We start from the raw sequence: 23335 nt of genomic DNA on the forward strand, positions 1-23335 counted from the left end.
ACAGGCGCCATTCCTATGGCCAGAAACTGAATAATATCCGTGAAGTGATCATCCATGACCCTGATTGCGAACAACTGTGCGTCGGGCAGGTTATCTTTGATACTAGTGGGTTCTTCTCCTGTCTCCAATCTCAACAAATGATCGGGCCCGACATTCAATCTTCCTGGCTTGACTACAACCTCAAAATCATACTCCTAGAACAACAACAACCATCAACAGATTTTTCCTCCTAAAACAAGCTTATTCACCAAATATTTCAGCGCGGAGTGATCAGTGAACATCTTGAAATGTGCTCCCAACAAGTAGTGCCTGAACTTTTGTAATGCATAAACCATAGCTAACCCTTCTCTTTCTATTGTAGTATAGTTCTTTTCCACCTTGGACAATTTTCTGCTTGCAAAAGCTATGGGGTGATCAACTTTGCCTACTCCTGGCTGTGCCAGCACTATACCCAACGCTATGCAAGATGCATCAACATGTACATGAAATTCCTTATTCCAATCTGAAAAAACTAAGATCGACGCAGTTACCATCTTCTCCTTCAGTATATCCAAACTCTTCTGACATTCTTTGTCCCATTTAAAAGTGACATCTTTCTTCAATAACTTATCCATTGGCATAGTTATCTGTAATAGCCAGTGTGTCCAAGTGTCGTGCGCAGTTGTCTCACTGTTTTCGGTGCTGGCAAGTTCACAATGACTGCTATCTTTGCGGGATCCACCAGCAAACCCTGTTTGCACACAATATGCCCTAATAGTATGCCACAAGGCACACAAAATATACACTTCTTCAAGTTTAGTGAAATCTGATGCTGCCTACATGTATCCAGCATAAGCCTTAAGCTCGCAATATGCTTCTTTAATAGCCCAAAGACTGTCCAATCATCAAAGTAAACTTCCAAGAATTTGTGTATGTACTCCTTAAATGTTGCGACTACAACTCTAGAAAATATGGCAGGCGCATTCTTCAAGCCAAAAGGCATCACCGTGTACTGAAATGAGCCCCACTCTGTTGCAAAAGTTGTCTTATGTCTATCTTTTGGTGCAATTCTGATCTGATGGTAACCCGAAAAGCCATCTGTGAAAGAATAGGCCTCGTGACCTCCTACATTGTCCAATACTTCATCTGTAAATGGTGTAGGGAAGGGGTCATGCACACATGCATCATTTAGTTTCCTCAAGTCAACACAAATTCTGATCTCTCCCTTAGTCTTCTTTTCCTGAACTATCATGGGACTTACCCATTCAGACTCTTCGACAAGCTCGATGATCCCTGCTGCTAGCATTTTGTCTAATTCTTCCTTCACCTTTTCCTTGTATTTCGGATTCAACCTATAGGGTCTTTGCTTCACAGGCTTCACATCAGGTTTCAAAGGGATCCTCATAACTCCTAGGTCCCCTAATATGCCCTTCATTTCTGAAAACTTCGTAGGGAATAGCTCCTGGTATTCATGTAGTAGCTCTATGATTTTACTAACTGTATCTGCGTCCCAATAGTCTCCAATCATCGCGAACTTTGGGTCTTCCTTTGTCCCAATATTCACTTTCTGTGTTTTTACTAGTTGCATTATATCCAGTATTTCTGGTTCTGGTCCAACAACTTTACGATGTCCTTTCGATTCTGGTATATCAATATTGCGCAGATCTTCATCTTCTTTGGCAGTGATATTATAACATTCCAATGCATTTTGTAACTACGCAACCCAATCATGCTACCAAGTTAATGGAGCTTCATTCTCAAAAACCTTTGCTTTGATTACCTAAAGAGTCGAGTCTATACACGGGCAATCATCTTCAAAACTGAATGTTAGTATGAACCCTTCAACCAAATTTGTCCAGTTCGCAGTTCCATGTCGCAGTTCTGTTTCAAGATACCAATTCATAGGAATCATTTCTAGTGTGTGGATAAACCCATGTACCCACTCTTGTTCTGGAATTTCTTTCCAAACCAAAGTGTAGTGATGAATATGCTCCCGGGGATCAACCTTACCATCATACTTTACTTCTATTTTTGTGTCAATTGAGCCAAACCTGATCCACATTAATCTTTGACACTGCTGCCAATCTGCTATATTTATTTTATGAGTACCCCACCATCTAGTAGGTGTAGCCCTCAAGGCTACATCCAAAGCTTGCAACCTTTGTTCTTCTGGTATTTCTCTTTCATATTCATCAAGAAACAGGCTTACATCTCTAATCCCATCATAATAAGGCAGATCACGTACATCGGTAGTTACGCAAACAAAGTGATTTTGTGGTAGAGACTTCATATAACCTGTTCTGCCAATTTTCCAGTTCTTCCTCAAAATCTGAAGTACAAGAATTGTCTTGTTCCTAGCCCAATTTTCCATCTACAGTGGGATTAATCCAATCTTCCTCCTTAGCTGTTATCTAATAAATGTTGTCGACATCTGCGTTGCAGTATTCATCTCGGACAAGCTCTGTATAGCGCACTCCTTCTGAGGGGTCTAGAGGGACAATGACCCTCATCGTCTTTTTCGAACATCATTTGTCTCTTCTTCAAATTGATTATCGCCAAATTATCGAAATCCCAATCCAATCCAAGAAGTGCTAGATAGGGGTTGCTATCATCTACAATTTCAATCACTTCGAAGTCTGCAACGGTTCGGACTCCTTCAATGTCTACTATGATGCCAGGTAACCTTCCCATAGGGATGATCTTTTGTTGGTTGGCCATCCTCAACTGTATTGGCAACCATTGTAACTTCGGTCTTCCCATTAACTCCCAAGTTTGCTTAGGTAACACGTTGGCATCGGATCCTAAATCCAAGATTACCTGATCCATATCATATTCCTTGATCTGCACAGTTAATCTCATTTCCTTCCTCGTTCTCTTCTTGTGTCGATGTAAATTGTTCACTGTACGCAGATTGCTTTGCGGTACCTCTTTATCAGTGTAGGAGTCTATCAACTCCTGGAGTCCTTCGACAGCCCTCTGATTCCTCAACAACTTCATGCAAGTCTATAAAAACGACTTCAAAATACTTGGATCTAATTCTTGCGTCAGAGTAGACACTTTGTCACAGTCCTTCTTTGGCATTAACTTCGGTTGTGCACTAGATGTTGAAGCCCCAGCATCCATGAAGCTTCACTTCGCTCCCATGAACATTTCTTTTTCCTTTTGGATACTGAACCCAGGGGCCTTTTCTGCGGTCTTTCTTACCCATGTCTCTTCTACTTTCTTCTTACCTTTATCGTCTCCCGTCGCAGCTCCACTCCTTGTTACGATGTTGATGCGCAGTTCATCCTCCCTTGGCTCAGCGGTCATCATTTGAATATTTGTTGCAGGCTGTTGGTTCCTTTTCTCCTGCATCTTCACGATAAGGACAGGACATTCTTCTATCACGTGATCAAAATATTTGCAGTAGTTGTAGGTTGTAGTAGGGTTTTGACAGTCTCTTGCGAAGTGTCCTGCCTATCCACAGTTATAACAGATAATTTGGTTGCGTCCTCGACCAGCTCCTCCTCCTCCTCCTCCTTGGAAGCCTCCTCGACCAGCATGCTAGCCTAGCTCCTCATGTGTATGTCCTTCAGCTTGCAGTCTATAAGCATCAGCAATGCGCTCCAACATCAAGTCATAACTTCAACAGTTTCTCTCATCATGGCCTATTGATTTACAAAAGTTGCAAAACAGTTGCTTTGGGGTCTGCATGTATTTATGTAACAAATAGCAATCTTCAGATCGATGTTGGCCTCTCGTCTACAAATCTCGCACCACAAACTTGATCCTGGGTTTACTAGATTAGGTGCTCCACTTGCCAAATAATCTCTAAACATAGGGCATTGATCCTTATAATGGCCCTTTGCTTTGCATTTTGTACACCACACTTATGATATGGTTTCTTTACCTTTCTTGAGATCTTGCAATTCCAAGGTCAAATTTGCTAGTTGACTCTGAATTTGTTGTACTCCTGCATGAGTATCTCCGATTGGCGAGGCTTCCAGCTTCATTGCAATCTCCAATGCTTCGGCTTGAGTTGCTATCTTCTGTTGCGTCAAGGGTAACCTAATATGTGGCAGCAGCGCAACTATAAACCATTCTTTATGTTGTTTTGGGGGTATGTTAAAGCTTACTTGTCCCATTAACACCTTGAATCGTTGATCCAACTCCCACACAGACTCAGTAGCCGTCTATTTGATTTCCTTCAGCTTCGTAATGCACTATGATTCTGATTTCAGCTTCTTGAATTCTGATACCAACGCTTTCTTAATATCATCCAACGAAGCAGCCTGATTAGTCACAGAATACTTCATGTACCATGTCAACACTCTTTCTCGCAGCGTCGTGATGAGTTGCACCTTCTTTACATCTTCGTCAGTGATCTGTCTTGCTTTCCATACTACATCAGCTACAAACCAGAACTGCTCAAGATCCTCTAATCCAAGTCCTCTAAAGATAGGCAGCTTAATGTCATCGACCATTTTTCTTCTTGGGGGGTTAGGGGGAGGGGGAGGGGGCGTAGGGGAATTATGGGGAGGGGGATGGGGGGTAAGGGGAGTAGATGGATGGGGAATCCCAAAGATGCCTTGATTTTTCTCAACTCCTAACTTCGACGCACCTTCAGGATGGGAGGGGGAATACTACGAGGTTGTGAGGTTACTTCCTTCTTCTTCACTCTCAGACCCACCTAACAAGGGACTATAGTCAGTCTCAATAAAGTTCTTTGGTTCGCATTCTACTCTATATCGCTTTCCACTTCGCGTAGACCCTAGTCTTGGTTCAAACTTATTCCCTCTTCATCCAAACATTAATATGACTGCATTTGTAGTACGCTCTTTGCACACAAAAGCATTTTAATCGAAAGCTTCAAAGAATTTAGGTACTTACCTTGCGGACCCTGTTGAAATTTGATGACTAAACAAAAGTTTCCAACAATCCCAACCCGGTTTTAATTTCACCTTATCACTCCCATTCAGTTAAATGCCCTTTCCCATAAACATACATTCATGATTTAACATATAGAATTCTGGAAATGAAATTTTCAGATTAAAACACATTGGACTGTCAAGACATGCTGAAAATAAATATGGACATAACCAGACTAGCAACACACATAAAAATACACACAGATTTTTTATCAACTTAGACCCAGGCAAAACCCCTTCAATCTTCTTCGGGGAAAACCTATTAGAGAGCTCTTCAAATTTATTTATCTTTCAAGTTCATGAAAAATACATTTGCAGACAAAACAAAACAGCAAAATACAACTTATCTCTTCAACCCAAAAATCCCTGATAACCATGCCCACTTTGCCTCGATTTTCGTGCCCACTTGAATCTGAAAATATGTATTGTACTGATACGACTGTACGGATTGTCCCATATGAAATGTACGGATTTCCGTACCGCTATATGGATTGTACGAAATTTTTTTCAAAAACTTCTCTCGACGGCATGCAACTCACAGCATTCAATGTTGTTCGTACTGTACCTTCTGTTGTCTTCTAAACCTTGATTTCCATGCCCAGCTTTGCCCAGAAATCACTCCTTCAGCTTGCTGCAACAAATTTCTCCTTCAGAACTTTTCTCCAACTCTCAGCCTCCTTTCTCCAATCTGCTCATGAAGAATGAATTCAGTGTCTCTTTTCTTTTCCCCCTTTTGTTTCCCTAAATGACTTTTGGGCAACCCTAAGATCTAATGGCTCAGATTCATTTAGATCAAGGGATGAGAATAAATGTGCATTTAATTCTCATTTTCTATTTTTTAACTCACCCATTAAATAAAATACCCACATTATACTTTATGTCTAAAGTCACTTTTCACTTTATAATTTAACATTGACTTTACCACTTATAAAGTCACTTTCACTTACGAAAAGAATTATTTTGGACACTTTTCCCTACCCATTAAATAAAGTACCCAAATTATACTTTATGTCTAAAGTCACTTTTCACTTTATAATTTAACATTGACTTTACCACTTACAAAGTCACTTTCACTTAGGAAAATAATTATTTTGGACACTTTTCCCTAGGTAGAGACTAACCCATGGGAAACCACTTGTCCAAGGTACATTAAAAATCAACACTCCCTCTTACCGAGGAAAGTGTTTCTCACCACACCCATTTTGTCCCTGAAATGGACATGCTTGCCTCTTGGCAAGGACTTTGTGAGAACATCGGCCACCTGCTCATCTGTTGATATATACTCCAGCTTCACTACCCCCTTCTGAACATAGTCCCTGATGAAATGATATCTAATGTCAATGTGTTTTGACCTGTCATGAAACACTAGATTCTCTATGAGTTTAATGCAACTCTGATTATCACAGTGAATAATCGTCGGTCTCAACTCCTGATCAAATAGGCCATACAACAACTTGCGAAGCCAAATGGCCTCACAACTAGCCTGACTAGCAGCCATATACTCAACCTCAGAAGAGCTCAAAGCAACTGACTTTTGCTTTCGACTGAACCACGACACAACTGCCGAACCCAATCCGAAGCAACACCCTAAAGTGCTTTTCTTGTCAAAAGCATAGCCTGCCCAATCTGAATCTGTGTAACCTGCCAACCTCACTCCATCTCCCCGCCTATAGTCCAGACCATAATCAACAGTCCCCTGCACGTAGCGAAGAATGTGCTTTGTAGCTACCCAATGCACCTTCCTGGGCTCAACCATGAACTGGCTAAGTGTGTTCACTGCAAAGCATATATCTGGCCTAGTGTTGACCAAATATATGAAGGACCCAATAAGTTGCCTATACAATGTGGGATCCACTAAACTAGAATCTGAAGCATGAAGCTTCTTCCAGTTGGTGATCATAGGTGTAGACATGGGTCTACAGTCTGCCATGTGAAATCTGCTCAACACATCCACGGCATACTGCCCCTCCTCCTGCCATACCTCAAGCCCCAAATAGTAATGCATCAGCCCAATGTCCTTCATCTCGAACTCCATAGCAAGATCCTCCTTGCAACCACTAATCAGTCTCTCTGCCCCAGTAATGAACAAGTCATCAACATACAACACAAGAATGAGCAGATCATCCCCTACAACAATGTAGTATAGGTTCGGATCTGCATCACTCTTCGTGAAACCCATCTATTGCAAGTAAGTATCAATCCTCAAATACCAAGCTCTTGGAGCTTGCTTAAGTCCGTAGAGTGCTCGCCTCAACCGGCATACATGGGTCTCCCGCCCAAGTACCTCAAAGCCCTGTGGCTACTCAACATACACCTCCTCCTCTATAACTCTATTCAAAAATGTGGTCTTCACATCCATCTGATGGATCTACCAACCCATTTCTGCAACAATAGAAATAAGGGACTGAATAGAAGTGTACCGAGCTACGGGAGCAAAGGTCTCATCATAGTCAACTCCCTCTATCTGTGAGAACCCTCTAGCCACAAACCTCGCCTTGAACTTCTCAATGTTGCCATCCACAGCATGCTTGGTCTTGCAGAGCCACCTAGAAGTCACAATTGTCTTGCTCTCAGGCCTAGGCACCACTTCCCAGACATTATTCTTAATGATAGAGGCATACTCCTCCACCATAGCCTCTCTCCATACCTCCTGGCTAGCAGCCTCCTCATAGCTAGTAGGCTCAGAGTCAACAATGTTGGTAGCCTTGGCTACATAACTGCAAAACCGCTCAGGTGGCACACTCTCCCTGTTCACCCTCTTCGAAGGACCAACGAACTCTGCTTCCTTCAAGGTGTCTTGAAGCCACTTGGGCCTCCTCTTCCCTAAAGAAGCTTCACCATAGGGAACCTCATCCTCTGCCCCCCAATCTGGTGAAGCTGAAGGTCAGAAAACTGACCCTGGTGTGCCTGTACCAGCACCTGTCCTCGAAGAACTTGTACTAGCACCTATGCCTGTGTCAGCTGAAGTGCCATGTGAACTTTGTAATAGTGGACTCCTTAAACTTTAAAGCAGTGTTGTTAAAATCGCGATAAAATCGCGATTTTATCGGAAAATCGCGATTTTTTCCTCTGCCCGATCAAATCGCGATTTTTATCCGTAAAAATCGCCACTTTTTTTTTATACCGATTTTTATCGAAAAAATCGCGATTTTTTGAAAATATCGCGATTTTTTCGAAAAAAATCGCGATTTTTAAGGAAAAAATCGCAGGCCGTCGGGGCAGCGGGCTTTTTATATGCAAAATCGATTTTTTTTTTTATTCATTGTGCTGTCCGCGCGGAGGAGGAGGAGAAGAGGTGAGGGAGAGGAGCTGAAGGGTTTCCGTCGGATTTGGGAGCGAATCCAAGCGTTTTTAGGAGGAATCCAAGCCAAGATCACCAATTTGTCCATAAAAGAGGTATGTAGATTAATTTTTTTTGGTTTTGCTTCTATAAAAACTTTGGTTTTCATTGTTTTTAAAGAATTTTTTGAAATTTTTCATTGATTTGGGATGGGTAATTTGTTATGACTATGAGAACCAATTTTTTATTTTTATTTTCTCATTTTTTTTAAACATTGTTTAGTTTTTTTGAATTTTCATTGTTTTTTGGCATTTGCCATTGGCATTTGGTTGGGTAACTTGGGTTTAGAAATTGGGATTTTGGAAATAATTAACTTGTAATTTTGCAAATGCTAAATTGTAATTTGTATTATGTAATCCTAAATTCCTATTTCCTAATCCTTATTTTTCCATAGGTTTGCAAATTCAAAATTCAAAAACAAACATGCCAAGGAAATTGGATCCTTTCTGGGAATATGGTGACCCTAAAACTCCGAATGATAGACAAAACTTGTATTGCAAGTTGTGTGGAAAGGAAATATTCGGGGGGGTGTACAGGTTGAAGTTCCACCTTGCACAAATCCCTGGACATGATGTGGGGCCCTGTCTAAATACAAATGCTGAAATTATCCAAAAAGCCATGAGAGCATTGGGAGAATTAGAGCACACTAGAGAGGCCAAAGAAGAACTCAAAAGGCAACTAAAAAGGTCAGCTGAAGGAAGTGGGCCAAGTGGCACTGGTTCTACTGCAGCGTCAGTCAATCCGGTAGCTGCATCATCATATTTTGTTCCTCGAACCACACTTGGTTCACAACCAACTATTGGTTCAATGCTAAAAAGAACTGAAAAAGAACAAGCTGACAAGTTGATGACAAAATTTCTCCTCTGGAGTGATATTCCTTTCAGCATTATAAGGAATAATCCATTTTTCCAACCTACTGTTGATGCTATTGCCAGTGTTGGCCCGGGGTACAAAATCCCTTCTCTTCATGATTTCAGAGGCCGGCTTCTTCAAGATGAAAAGCGTGACTGCACCCAAAGATTGGAGGATTTTAGGGCATCATGGGCACAAACAGGATGCACTGTTATGTCAGATGGTTGGACTGACCAAAAGGGGAGAACCCTTATAAACTTCTTGGTTAGTTGTCCCAAGGGGACTATGTTTATCAAATCTGTTGATGCAACTCATCAAATCAAAGATGCAAGAACTTTATGTGATTTGCTGGATGTGTTTATTTTGGAGGTGGGTGCAGAAAATGTTGTCCAAGTCATAACGGACAATGCTGCAAATTATGTTGCTGCTGGTAGAATGCTTATGGACAGGCATCCTGCTTTATTTTGGACACCTTGTGCTGCCCATTGTATTGATTTGATGTTAGAGGACATAGGGAAAATTCCCTTTGTCAAAGAGGTTGTTGACTCATCAAAAAGCATCACAAAATTTATTTACAATCACACATCTGTGCTTAGCTTGATGAGAAAATGCACCAACAACAAAGAGTTGGTGCGCCCCGCCATTACACGGTTTGCGACGAGTTTCATATCTCTTCAATCCCTCTTGAATTCTATGTGGGATTTGAAGAGAATGTTTCTTTCAGAGGAGTGGCGTGCTTCGTCAATGAGCCGCAAACCAAAAGGAGAGGCCGTCTGCAGACTAGTTTCATACCAGGAAGACTTTTGGGCGGGAGTGCAGGAGGTGTGCGCTGTTACAGAACCTTTGGTAAAGGTTCTTCGGTTGGTTGATGGTGAGAAGCCCGCAATGGGCTATTTGTATGAAGCCATGGACAGGGCCAAAGAAGCCATTCGGTCCTACTATGATGATAAGGGAGATGATGGGTTTCAGAGACAACTCCTTCTATGGGAAGTCATTGATGAGCGATGGAACAACACACTCCATCGTCCCATTCATGCTGCTGGGCTTTTCCTGAACCCTGCATTTTCTTATGCATGTGGGTTTAATTTTGATGTTGAGGTCGTGGAAGGATTATTAACCTGTGTCCAGAAGATGGTGAGATCTCCAGAAGAACGTATGGAGATCTCTAGACAAATTGAGCAATATAAGTTGTCAGGTGGCACATTTGGCTTTGAGATGGCTGTCATTGATAGGACGATTAAAATGCCAGGTATTTTTTAGTTTGTAGTATGTACTTTGTAACTTTGTTTCAAATTTCATTGTTTCTTCAAATTCCATTTTTTTCTTATGTTTATTTAAAATTTTATTTGTAATTTTGTTGTAGACGCATGGTGGAAGATGTATGGTGGCAGAGTACCCCTTTTGCAAAATCTTGCCGTACGCATCCTCAGCCAAACATGCAGCTCCTCGGGATGTGAGCGCAATTGGAGTGTATTTGAAAAAATACACAACAAGAAGCGCAATAGGTTAACACTTAAACATTTAAAATATTGCAAATTTCCAAATAAATTTTTGAATTCATTAAAGTTTTAAACAATATTTTTTTTATAATATTAATTATTAATTATTAATTTATTATTTCATGAACTTTGTACAGGTTGGAGTCCCATAGACTTAATGACATGGTCTATGTCTACTACAATCTTCGATTGTGGGTGAAACAACTAGAGAAGACACCTGATACGGAAGCCATCTCATTGGATGGGATTGACACCACTGCTGAATGGAGGGTTGAGACCGAGAGGCCTCTCATGGATCCCACTGAGGATTGGCTAGTGCAGGATGAGGGGGAGGAGGAGGGGGAGGAGGAGCAGGAGCAGGAGCAGGAGCAGGAGGAGGAGGAGTTGGAGGAGCAGGAGGAGGAGGTGACACCGCCTACCCGGGCTACCACTACCACCAGTAGAGGACGTGGTCTCCGTCCACCTCAGCCTCCTGTAGCTGCTACTACTAGTTCTTCAGCTTCTAGAGCACATCAGACTCCACTGCCATTTCCACCAGCACAGGCACCAGCTTCTACATCTAGAGGGAAAGAGAAAGCTGTGCCATTTTCTCGCAAGAGGGGCAGAGGAAATCAATAGGATTAGACTTTCATTTTATTGTATATGACATTATGACATGATGAGATACATTATCATATTTTTTGTTGATATTTTGAGGCTGAGTTGGACTTGGGACTCAGGACTTACTATTCAGGACATGATTCAATGTTATGTGTGATTTTAGCGCTAGAAATGATATTAAACATCTTATATATTAGTTTTTTTATCATATTTATGTGTCAATGTATTTATTTTATGTTGTAGATGGTTTAGATATTAAAAAAAATGAAAAAAAATGAATATTTTTGTGCCAAACGCTTTTTTCCCGCTTTTGTCGATTTTTTCCGCTTTTTTCCCGGCGCCGATTAAATCCCGATCGCGCTTTGTGCAACATTGCTTTAAAGAGGTGCTCAGTGAATTTTCCACTGGTGCCCCATATGTCGCTGACACTGAAGTACCTCCTGTACCAGTCAATCCAGAACCCTGAGGTCCTGCTCCCTGTACCTGACCTCCCTGCTGAGGAGAAGTTTGTGACTCTCTCTCATCATACTCCCGTGATCTCCGATAGGCCCTCTCCTCCTTGAACTTCACATCCCTCCTAATCACCACTCTCCGTTTAGAAGGAATGAAGATCCAATAGGCCTTCGAAGTCTCGTTGTAACCCATAAAGATACCCTTCTCTGCCATGGGTTCCAGCTTCGTCCTCTACTCCTTGGGGATATAAGAATATGTGAGACATCCAAAGATACGAAGATGTGCCACATGAGGCTTCTCTCCAGTGAAAGCCTCCTTCGGAGTCATATTCCCCAATACTTTGTGAGGACTCCTGTTCTGAAGATAAACAACAGTATTGCAGTCCTCAGCCTACAAAAACAAAGGCAGCCCTGATCATGAATCATCGCTCTAGCATCCCCAACAATAGCTCTGTTCTTCCTTTCAGACACCCCATTCTGTTGGGGGTTGTAAGGAATCGTGAACTCTCTCCTAATGCCCTCCTATGCATAGAAGTCAGAAAACCCACCATCGGTGTACTCACCACCATTGTCTAACCTCAAGACCCGAATCTTCCTACCTGTCTACTTTTCCACAAGAGCTTTGAACTCTTTAAAGCGACTGAAGACCTCACCCTTGGTCTTCAGGAAATATATCCAAGTCCTCCTAGAGTAGTCATCAATGAATATAACATAATACTCATAACCACCCAAAGACACATGAGACATACGGCCACTAACATCAGTATGAATCAAGTCTAGTATACCTGTAGATCTGTTGTCGCTCGCTGGGAATGGTAACTTGGTGTACTTGCCCAAAGCACACCCTTTGCAGACCTCATAATGCTCGACACTGAAATCAGGAACTCCAATAGTGATCTCCCTCAGTACTCTCAAAGCTCCATGATGCATATGCGCCATCCTCCAGTGCCATAACTCGCACAAGTCTCTACTGCTAGTGGTACTAGTGTGAGTGCTACCAGATGTGCAACTCACCAATGCTATTTCCGACTAAAAATTGAACCAGTATAGTTTCCGAGAGCGAACTCCAATCACTTTGGCCGAAGTGATGGAAGCTCCCCTGGGATGCATCAATACCTGCCCTCCTGAGAAAGTGACGTCAAACCCCTTCTCCTCCATAGTAGACACTAAAATCAAGTTCTTCTACATCCCCAAAACATACAAAACATCCATGACCTTCAAAGGAGGCAAAGACTCCCTGTCAAAGGTCACAATCCCCACACCAATAGCTCTCACAGTGCGGTCATCTCCAAGTACAATCTCAATATCGAGTGCCCTCTCTGCAAGCTCTGAAAAGAACTCTCGTGCACCTGTCATATGGCGGGAAGCCCCGCTGTCTATGTACCACACATCAGATGATGTACTCTTACTCAATGTAGAAGTAATAAATGCAAAGTCCCAGTCAAACTGTGAAGCAAACTGCTCCACCTCTGCTGAAGCTGCAGTACCCTTCTTCCCCTTGTTATTCCTCTCGAGACTCATAACAGCATAGTGTCCCATCTTCTGACATGCCCAACATTTGACTTTGGATATATCCATATCTTTCTTCTTTTTCTCCTCCTTTTCCTTAGCCCCATCTGATGAGGCCCCTTTCTTGGCCTTCCCTTTGTTCTTCCCCCTGGCTGTCAAGGCTACATCCTCCTCATCTGCTATCTTCACCCCACCACTGCCAGTCTTCCGTATCTCATGTTGCACACAATCATCCCAGAATCTGTCCCAATTGGGAAGATTCTCCCTAGAGGTAACAGCATCTCCAAAGACCTCCCAAGACTTAGGAATTCCCGCTACAGCTATCCCGACTAACTTCGTGGGTGCAATTGTCTCACCAATAGCAGTCAAATCATCACGTACCTATTTGACCCTGCTAAGACAATAAACTACACTTTCAGCGTTTGTCATCCTGATGTTCTTCAATTGTTCTTTGAGTACCATCTTCCTGCTCTCATTGGTACTTTGATAGAGAGTGGTTAGAGTTGTCCACATCTGATATGCATATGTGTTTCCTCTCACCTGAGGAACCATGTGATCCTTCAGACTGTCCATCAAAATCAATTTTGCCTTTTCATTATTTTTTGCGAATTCAGCAAGTTCATCTGCAACAGTAGGAGGTACAACCACTTGCCGCACTATGTCCCAAACTGCTGCCTCCTCAAACACTGTCTAAATTATGTCCTTCCAAACAACATAATTGGATATCCCATCTAGTCTGTCCTCTATGCTTAAGAACATGGCCATGACTATTGTCCAAAATTTACAAAACCAAGAAAATGGAGAAATGAACTTTCCAGCACACCTTGCTGCCCAAAAGTTCAGTCTGTGTGGAATTTCACCTTGTCCCAAAATATCAATTTGTTGTCCAAAAATTCAGTGTGTTGTCCAAACCATTGTTTGTTGTCCCAGGACCCAAACTACTGTCTGTTGTTGAAACTGTAATTTTCAACCTATATCTCTAATACCATGTTGAAATTTGATGAATATCCCATCTAGTCTGTCCTCTATCCTTAAGAACATGGCCATGACTGCTATCCAAAATTTACAAAACCAAGAAAATGGAGAAATGAACTTTCCAGCACAACTCGCTGTCCCAAAAGTTCAGTCTGTGTGAAATTTCACCTTGTCCCAAAATATCAGTTTGCTATCCAAAAATTCAGTGTGTTGTCCAAACCACTGTTTGTTGTCCCAAACTACTGTCTGTTGTTCAAACTGCAATTTTCAGCCTATAGCTCTAATACCATGTTGAAATTTGATGACTAAAAAAAAGTTTCCAACAATCCCAACCCACTTTTAATTTCACCTTATCACTTCCATTCAGTTAAATGCCCTCTCCCATAAACATACATTTCACATATAGAATTCTGGAAATGAAATTTTCAGATTAAAACACATGGGACTGTCAACACATGTTAAAAATAAATATGGACATAACCAGACCAGCAACACACATAAAAATACACACAGATTTTTGGTCAACTTAGACCCAGGCAAAACCCCTTCAATCTTCTCAAGGTAAACCCTGTTAGAGAGCTCTTCAAATTTATTTATCTTTCAAGTTCAGGAAAAATACATTTGTAGACAAAACAAAACAGCAAAATACAACTTATCTCTTCAGCCCAAAACTCCTTGAAAACCATGCCCACTTTGCCTCAATTTTCATGCCAACTTGAAGCTAAAAATATATATTGTATGGATACTATTGTACGAACTATCCCGTATGTACTGTACGGATTTCCGTGCCACTGTACGACTTTTTTTCAAAAAAAATCAAAAACTTCTATCGAACGGCGTGCAACTCACAGCATTCAATGTTGTTCGTACTGTACCTTCTGATGTCTTCTAAACCTTCATTTCCATGCCCAACTTTGCCCAGAAATCACTCCTTCAGCTTGCTACAACAAATTTCTCCTTCAAAACTTTTCTCCAACTCTCAAACTCCTTTCTCCAATTTGCTCATGAAGAATGAATTCAAACTCTCTTTTCTTTTCCCCCTTTTGTTTCCCTAAATGACTTTTGGGCAACCCTAAGATCTAATGGCTCAGATTCATTTAGATCAAGGGATGAAAATAAATGTGCATTTAATTCTCACTTTCTATATTTTAACTCACCCATTAAATAAAGTACCCACGTTGTACTGTATGTCTAAAGTCACTTTTCACTTTATAAAGTAACATTGACTTTACCACTTATAAAGTCACTTTCACTTAGGAAAAGAATTATTTTGGACACTTTTCCCTAGGTAGAGACTAACCCATGGGAAACCACTTGTCCAAGGTACATTAAAAATCAACAGACCCTTGAAAAATCTTCGCTCAGCTTCGTTGTAAGATATGTTGTGTCTATTGTGAACTCAGTAATAAATCCTCCTAGGATACTGTCAATCCAAAAATCAACCGCTCTTGAGATATTGTTGTTAGTATTCTTGAGTCGTTGTATCAATTCAAGGCTCCACGTGGTAGGCTCGTCGTTTTTGAAACAAGTCTTATGCTCGGTCAACTTTGATACCCATTCATATAGTTCATTAGCAAACGTCGTGAAGAAGATCTCGTGTTGTTCTGTAAAGAGATACTTTTGCAACCAGGCTTCAGTCGACAATCGTGGATTTTTGTTTCCTGAACTACGAATTCTCATTCTTTCTAATCTACCCAATCTTGAAATTTCCTTCTTTGATGGATGCCACATCCACATCCCTCAAACAAATCTTGGTCCCGGCAACGAAACCATTTGTTGGCTTGATTGGGCTTGACCCAGGTTCGGCTTGTACTTCGCACCAACAAAACCCTCAAACACCGGCCCTTTTGGCAACAAGCCGCAAGCAGGTTGAAGTCTCACCCGAGGTGGATATGGGTGATTGCAGAACCAGGTTTCTGCAACCTTGAGGGACTGCGCAAAGTGGCTCTTAACTTCGCTTTTTTGTACTTTAATCTTCCTTCTAACATTCATAACATTACTGCGCAGTGTATTCTAACTACAAACTTTGTCACATTCATTTTAATATAAACACATTATAGAACAATAACAGTTGCGCTAACATACCAATTACTTGCAATTACTTCGCATAAACAGATAGAACACAAATAATAGATATAGATACAAAAGACTTCGCCAAAACTTCTTCTTCTTTATTAAGATAGATCTTTTAGTACATACAACTTCTCAACCTGTGCACCCAGCTACAGGTGGTCTATGCACTCAGCTGCAGACTCTTCCAAGGCCTCCGCACACTCAGTTGCGGAGCCTTTCCTTAAGACCCAAAACACAGAACAAAAGACTCAATCACTTGTGCTCTCTCTATGTTGTGATCTAATGATGATCTTCGACAAAGCATTACATGTCCTTAAATACATTACATTGCTACAAAAACCATGGTCCACATACCATGGACTCAACAAAACAATGAACTAAAACCCCAATACCCGTTACAAAATGAGGGGCTTCGACCCACCCCGAAGCCCCTAGACATTGCGCAGTAAATACAACTTCGCGGACTCCACGCACTTCGCTCCTCAAAATGCGGAGTCTTTGACCAAAACTGGACCAAGTTGGGCTGCGCCCAACACACATACTCCTCAATACAAGAACATTAGACAAACGAAAAGGGGCCTTTTTTATATTCAAAACAAGCCGCCTCCAAAAACATGCAATTTCTAGCCATCTATAGCATATTATAAACTTTGAAGCCCACCTCAATCACTAACTGTAATTAAAATTGTAAAATACACACTAATAAGGTTCTTATCAGCCCTCTTGGCAGCAAACTAGACTATCATCCCACATCATTCCACAACCTTATATCTTCTATTCTAATCAAATCATGTTGAAACCAACATCATTAGTCCAAACAGATGGCTGCCTATTATTTTAGGCCCCGATCAAAGCTGAGGGGCTACACTGCCTCCTACATCAAGTACACTATGTCTCAAGCCACTTCAAGGAACTCTGCTCTCATCCTCCTCTTATTAAGGACACATTGTTGGTAACAATATCATGGGAGTACACAACCACCTGCCATTTCGGTAACAACAATGCCCCAATTTTTCGTGGAATTCTGATGTTTCCTACTCAGTGCAATAATATTTTCCATCGTCCTACTTGGGACACACTTCCCCATACCATTTTTTCTATGGACGCTATATTAGCATGTTCATGGAGGCAGACTACTAACTATCATCTCCACACGACACAGTGTTCAGCTCACTAAAGGCACACTGTTCCCCATCATCTAGCTTAAGGGCACACTATGCCAAATCGTAGAAGACTAGAGCGATTCAAACCCAAATTAGTTTCTACATATCCTTCCTAAAATAGCTGTTGATCTTCTGATATTATGTATTTGTATATATTTTGGAAGGAAAAACAAAATAAACAAGCAGCAACATTCACGATGAAGGAAGAGAAAATACAAGGAAACCTAATCATTGCTATGAGGCAACATGCTGAGATGAAGGTAAATGCCTATCAAGACGATGAAACTCTTGTTCAAAACAATTTTCTTCCCTGTAATAACGAATGTTGAGAACAGAATGTATGACCCTATAGACTTATTTCATCTTATATAAGATGATTTTTAATGGAAAAACGTTTAAAGTGCAGCATCCAAAGATACTCTAGAAGTTGTCCAACAAAAAGCTTAGGAAATTCTTAACGTCTCATTCATATGTTAGTAGATTCTTTGCTCGGGCGTATAGAACATAATATCCAAAAAAAATCAGTAAAACAACACAATAACAATTGAAAGCAGAAAATCTGAAGTTTTAATGTATGTTACTTACTCAAATGGAAGCTCCACCTCTATTCCAAATGTAAGATGTAAGGAGAAACCATCATTAGTAGATTGATCCACACAGCCTGGCAAAGGTCCATTTTCAGTGGACTGAGGAAATGTGCGATAACTACTTTCATTGATGCAATCTGCTTCTGATGAACAGAAATTATCAAAGCCATATCTTTTCTCACCCATGTTTGTGTTTCTAACTGTATTATTTGGTTTGGTCCCACTGCTGCAAGAACATATATCAATTTTTTTTCTTTGATCTCTCTTTTGATTGGAATATATATCAAAATTCTTTCTTTGATCTCTCTTTTGATTGGAATAATGGCAAGTATCACTGAATATAGTGTGTGCTGCATGTGGGAATCCTCTAGGAATATATAAAATATCACCCTCTGTCAGCAGAATTTCTTCAAGGTTGTTCACATCGTCTGGTGCAATATGCACTGCATTTAAAGGTTCATATAAACGAGGAAGCACATTTTCTGGAGGAATGATAATCCATTTCTTGTTTCCTGCAAGCTGGCAAACTAAAACACAATGATCATCATAATGAGCAGCTAACCCTTGAGAGTTGGGGGGAGTTAAGTAGAGGTTTGCACCCACAGATGCTTGTCCAAAAATCATGGCCAAAGCATCTGCTATTGCAGCAACTTTACAGGAACGGAACTCCATGCCTCTTATAGCAATTGTGTAACCCATTTTATAGGCTTGCTTACAATCCTGCAAAGAGACAATTTTTGGTATTTCCCCTTTAACTGCATTATTAAGATCTCTAAAAAAGTGCTGCTCTTTTATCCCAGGTATAGCCTTTGAAAAGCTGGCATTTACCTCTTCCATATTTGATTTAATAATACGAATATCCTGTCCATAAATCATTGAGTGACCCAGACCATCCTCCACCTCTGCCAGGAAATCTAGGGCATCTAAGTTATCAGCTGTAACAGGTGGACAGGAGACCATTCCTGTCAATAACTGGTTTAGTATATAATCAATGTTTTGATTATGTGTTTCTTCAATCAATGAAGCAATAATATCATTATCACTCTCCATCTTGGCTGCCTTTCTTATTATCATCGGACAGCATTCCCAGTGATGCTGCAAAAAATGTTCGAAGCAAGAATCTGCACCTCCAAATATACTTTTCTTCACTGTATCAACAGAGTAAGTTGAGCAATCAGAAACACCTTGCTCTACAGCTAACCTAAAAATCATCCTTTCCACGAAGCATCTTTTTCCATTAAGGATATTTTGCATTTTATCTTTATAATTACAATCTGAATTCAGTAGTTGTTTCTGATCTTGGTCATGGAATCTGGCCCGTAACACTTTCATACAAGACAATGTTGCAAAAGCTAGATCCTTTGACACCAATTCCAGATGATTACCACTATTATCAATTACCAAAGCAGTTAATGCATCAAAAATCAGTATCAGATGTTCATTGTCCTCCATCTCAAAGCTACAATCCATGCTACTTGTTCTCGACAAATTATTTCCATCAGCATCCTCTGTTTGGCCATTGTGTGAAGTGACCTGGCAAAACAAATGACTATCAAAAGTTATGTCAGCAAATATTGTTTATATCCTGTTGGAATTATCAACTCTCACTTGTCTTATTAAATTAATGCTTGATTCTTCATCATACAATAAGGTCATGATTGTTAAATGTATAGGTTATTGTAAGGTAGAGTTTGTTTTTATGTGGATGGTTTGCTTATATAATTTAGGAGTTTGTTAGATTTAGTTGGACATGAGAGATTGTCTCCAACTAGTTAGCTCCTAGTCTGGTGTGTGGTTGAGATCAGTGTTGATAACATATCCAAAATCGCAATTTTTTCAGCCAGCTGAGTTTTTGGCCCAAAAAAGTCATGATTTTTTCCTCAAACTCAACATTGTGAATTTTTGGGACAAAATTTCACCATGAACCAAAAATCGGCTGCCAATATAACCCGTGAGACTTAAAGCAATTTTGGGATTTTATTTTCTTCATTTGTGTTTCTAGGGGATTGGAGAAGGAAGGAGGAGGGCATGCGGCCATCATCACTCATTGTGGAGATAGTTAAATAGCCATCATCATCACCATCAAGGAATTTTTAGCAGAGCAAGGGTTCCATTTCATTTGCCAACTGCTGTTGAATCTTCCACTCACAGAAATGTATTTAAATCCCACCATGTTAATGCTATTTTTTCATAGATTTATGCACGTTTGCTTGTCTCTTTGTTTGCCTCATTGTTTGCCTACATTTTTTTTCTTTGTCATTTTGCCATGATTTTCACACCCATAAAACAATGTAAGGTTTTTTTCTTTTAACTGGGCAACAAGCTTGATTTTAACTTCTTAGCCAACATCCCACTGTCATTTTTCATTACTAATAATCTAATCTAGAGAATCTGATTTTTTAAACCAATAGACTCTTATTATTTTTCTTGTGGGGTTTTAATGCCATTTTTTGTGTTTTTTGTGCCTAAGGTTGGAAGTTTGAAGTTGTCCATTTATATAGCAAATATGCCAAACGGTTTGAACCCATTTTGGCAAGTATAGGGATCCTAAAGATGGGACAAACCAGCGATGATTGAATTGCAAATTGTATGAGCAGCATATGACAGAAGGGATTAGCAGATCAAAACATCATTTGTCAAAAATCCCCGACATGATGTTGGCATTTGTCTTGCAGTTAGCATGGGGGTTATGAGAGTTGTGCATGCTTTAATTCATGCAAAGGATAGAAAGAAAGAAGAGGCAGCCACAAACAAGGCCGAACCTGCAGTTAGAAGTTCAAGGCTATCTCCCACTAATGTTAGTGGGAGGGGCTCCACAAATTCACCTATGAGGAGGTCTTATCTTTTATTTTTCCACAAACTGGAGTTGGAACACAACCTTCCATCATGTCAGTGTTAAAAAAATGAGAAGGCATAACTAGACAGGGTTATGGGGAAATATCTTTCCTGGGGTGACTTACCTCTCAGAATCACCAAAAACAATCCATTTTGGGAGTCAATGTGTGATTCCATTGTTGTTGTTGGCCCAGGGTATAAAAGCACTACCTATGACAAGTTGTGGATGTCAATTCATGAACCAGAAAATAACATCTATTCTAGATTGGGGGAGTTGAAGCAATCCTGGGAGGTCTCTGGATACACAGTGATATTCGATGGTTGGACAGATAGGAAGGGCGGGACTATTTAATTTCTTGGTACAATGTCCTAGAGGTACCATGTTTATCAAATTAGTGGATCCATTAGCACATGTAAAAGATGCAACATTGATATGTAAGTTTGATTTTAACTTCTTAGTCACCCTCTCATTGTCATTTTTCATTGCTAATAATCTAATCTAGAGAATCTGATTTTTAAAACCAATAGGCTGTTATTATTTTTCTAGTGGGGTTTTAATGCCATTTTTTGTGTTCTTTGTGCCTAAGGTTTGACGTTTGAAGTTGTCCATTTATATAGCAAATATGCCAAATGGTTTGAACCCATTTTGGCAAGTATAGGGATCCTAAAGATGGGACAAACCAACAATGATTTAATAGCAAATTGAGTGAGCAGCATATGACAGAAGGGATTAGCAGATCAAAATACCATTTGTCAAAAATCCCCGACATGATGTTTGCATTTGTCTTGCCGCTAGCATGGAGGTTATGAGAGTTGTGCATGATTTGATTCATGCAAAGGAATGAAAGAAAGAAGAGGCAGCCACAAACAAGGTCGAACATGCAGTTAGAAGTTCAAGGCTACCTCCCACTAATGTTAGTGGGAGGGACTCCACAAAATCACCTATCGGGAAGTCCTATCTTTTATTGTTCCACAAATTAGAGTTGGAGTACAACCTTCCACCATGTCAGTGTTAAAAAAAGTGAGAAGGCAGAACTAGACAGGGTTATGGGAAATGTATTCTCTGGGGTGACTTACTTCTCAGAATCACCAAAAACAATCCATTTTGGTAGTCGATGTGTGATTCCATTGTTGTTGTTGGCCCAGGGGATAAAAGCACTACATATGAGAAGTTGAGAAGTGATGTTTGATTGTTGGACAGATAGGAAGGGCGGGACCCTTCAATATCTTGTTACAATGTCCTAGATGTACCATGTTTATCAAATTAGTGGATCCATTAGCACATGTAAAAGATGCAACATTCATATGTAAGTTGATAGATGGGTTCCTCTAGGAGATTGGTTTGCATAATGTGGTGCAAATCATAACAGAAAATGCAACTAATTATTTGGCTGTTAGTAGGATGCTTATGGAGAGGCACCACTCATTGTTTTGGACTCCATGCATTGCACATTGTATTGATTTAATGCTCGAAGATATAGGGAAAATTTCCTTCATCAAAGAGGTGATTGATTAGGCTAGGAGCATCCCCAAGTTCATATGTAACCATACTTTTGTTCTTAGTCTCATGAGGAGATGTACCAGAAGCAAATAGTTGTGGAGTCCAACAATCACACATTTTTCCAACTTCATTACTCTTCAATCTTTGCTTCAATGCTGTTAATTTTAGGTATTTTCTATGCTTAGAGCAATTTATTTCAATTTTCACATTTAGCTCCATATCTTTTCCAGATTAGCAATCACATCAGCATTAAAGTAAACTACAAATAGAACATAAACATAAATCGCAGAAGACAAGCCAAGACAAGAGGACACAAGATGTGGCACTAGCCAGGGACAAACCCCAATGTGGGGAAACCCTTGATCAATTCTTCTTATATGTTCTTCAATAGTTCAGCAGAGAGAGAGAGAGAGAGATAGTACGTTTACAACAGAAGTCAACACTTTGACTTATCTAGATAAGAGCATAGATCATCTCTAAGAAGATGATACATGAGATCAGTTGAAGACATGCTGCTTCAAAGAATTCTCCAAGGTGACTCCTTAACCTATCGTTGTGATGCATTTCGTCATCATGCTGCACCTCACTGCGCTGCACCATGCTGCACCCATCATCACTATGTTGCATCTCATCACGCTTCATTAATCATGACTGTACCCATCACTGTACTGCATTATGTGCCATTGCTGCACCATGTTGCCATCCTGACCTATGTGTTGGCTGCACCTTGCTTGCTTGTTGTCCCTTGCTTACTTGTTGTCCCTAGCATGCTTGTTGTCCTTAGCATGCTTGTTGTTGCATGCTAGTTGTCCCTTGCATACTAGCTGTAACATTGCATGCTTAGTGTATTTGCTGCTAAGTACCATACAACTGTCCCAATGTTAGTTAGTTGTCCCTTGCATGCTGCTCTCCTTCGAAGACAGATGCTTCAACCGTTTCAGCAGTTCTGGCAGTTCCGGTTGTTCCCGGCAATTCCGACAATTCCGGTTGTTCCCAGCAGTTCTGGCAGTCCCGACAGTTTCGGCTTTTCCCACAGTTCCGACTTTTCCGGCAATTCCGGCTT

At 40.6% G+C, this 23335-nt stretch overlaps 2 protein-coding genes across 3 annotated transcripts in view; one reads left to right on the top strand and one right to left on the bottom strand.

Annotated features, from left to right (window-relative positions):
• Positions 1 to 23335, bottom strand: part of LOC149241919 (uncharacterized) — a 242274-nt gene that overhangs the window by 91808 nt on the left and 127131 nt on the right. For both annotated transcript variants that reach the window (XM_089374079.1, XM_089374080.1), the window contains exon 3: positions 17935 to 19485. In XM_089374079.1, coding sequence (XP_089230205.1) covers positions 17935 to 19485 — 1551 coding nt within the window. The remainder of the gene's footprint in view (positions 1 to 17934; positions 19486 to 23335) is intronic.
• On the top strand, positions 9034 to 10873 carry LOC149241920 (uncharacterized). The gene is made up of 2 exons (XM_089461033.1): positions 9034 to 10583; positions 10715 to 10873. The coding sequence occupies exon 1, from the start codon at positions 9034 to 9036 to the stop codon at positions 10336 to 10338; it is 1305 nt and encodes a 434-aa protein (XP_089317159.1). The 3' UTR covers positions 10339 to 10583; positions 10715 to 10873.

The sequence above is a fragment of the Pinus tabuliformis genome, chromosome 8 (genome assembly GCF_031772625.1).
Source record: "Pinus tabuliformis cultivar Carrire ecotype Pingquan chromosome 8, CPIR1, whole genome shotgun sequence".
Taxonomy (NCBI): domain Eukaryota; kingdom Viridiplantae; phylum Streptophyta; class Pinopsida; order Pinales; family Pinaceae; genus Pinus; species Pinus tabuliformis.

Coding starts and splice junctions, on each gene's coding strand:
- LOC149241920 (XM_089461033.1), top strand. CDS start 9,034: ATGCTAAAAAGAACTGAAAAAGAACAAGCTGACAAGTTGATGACAAAA.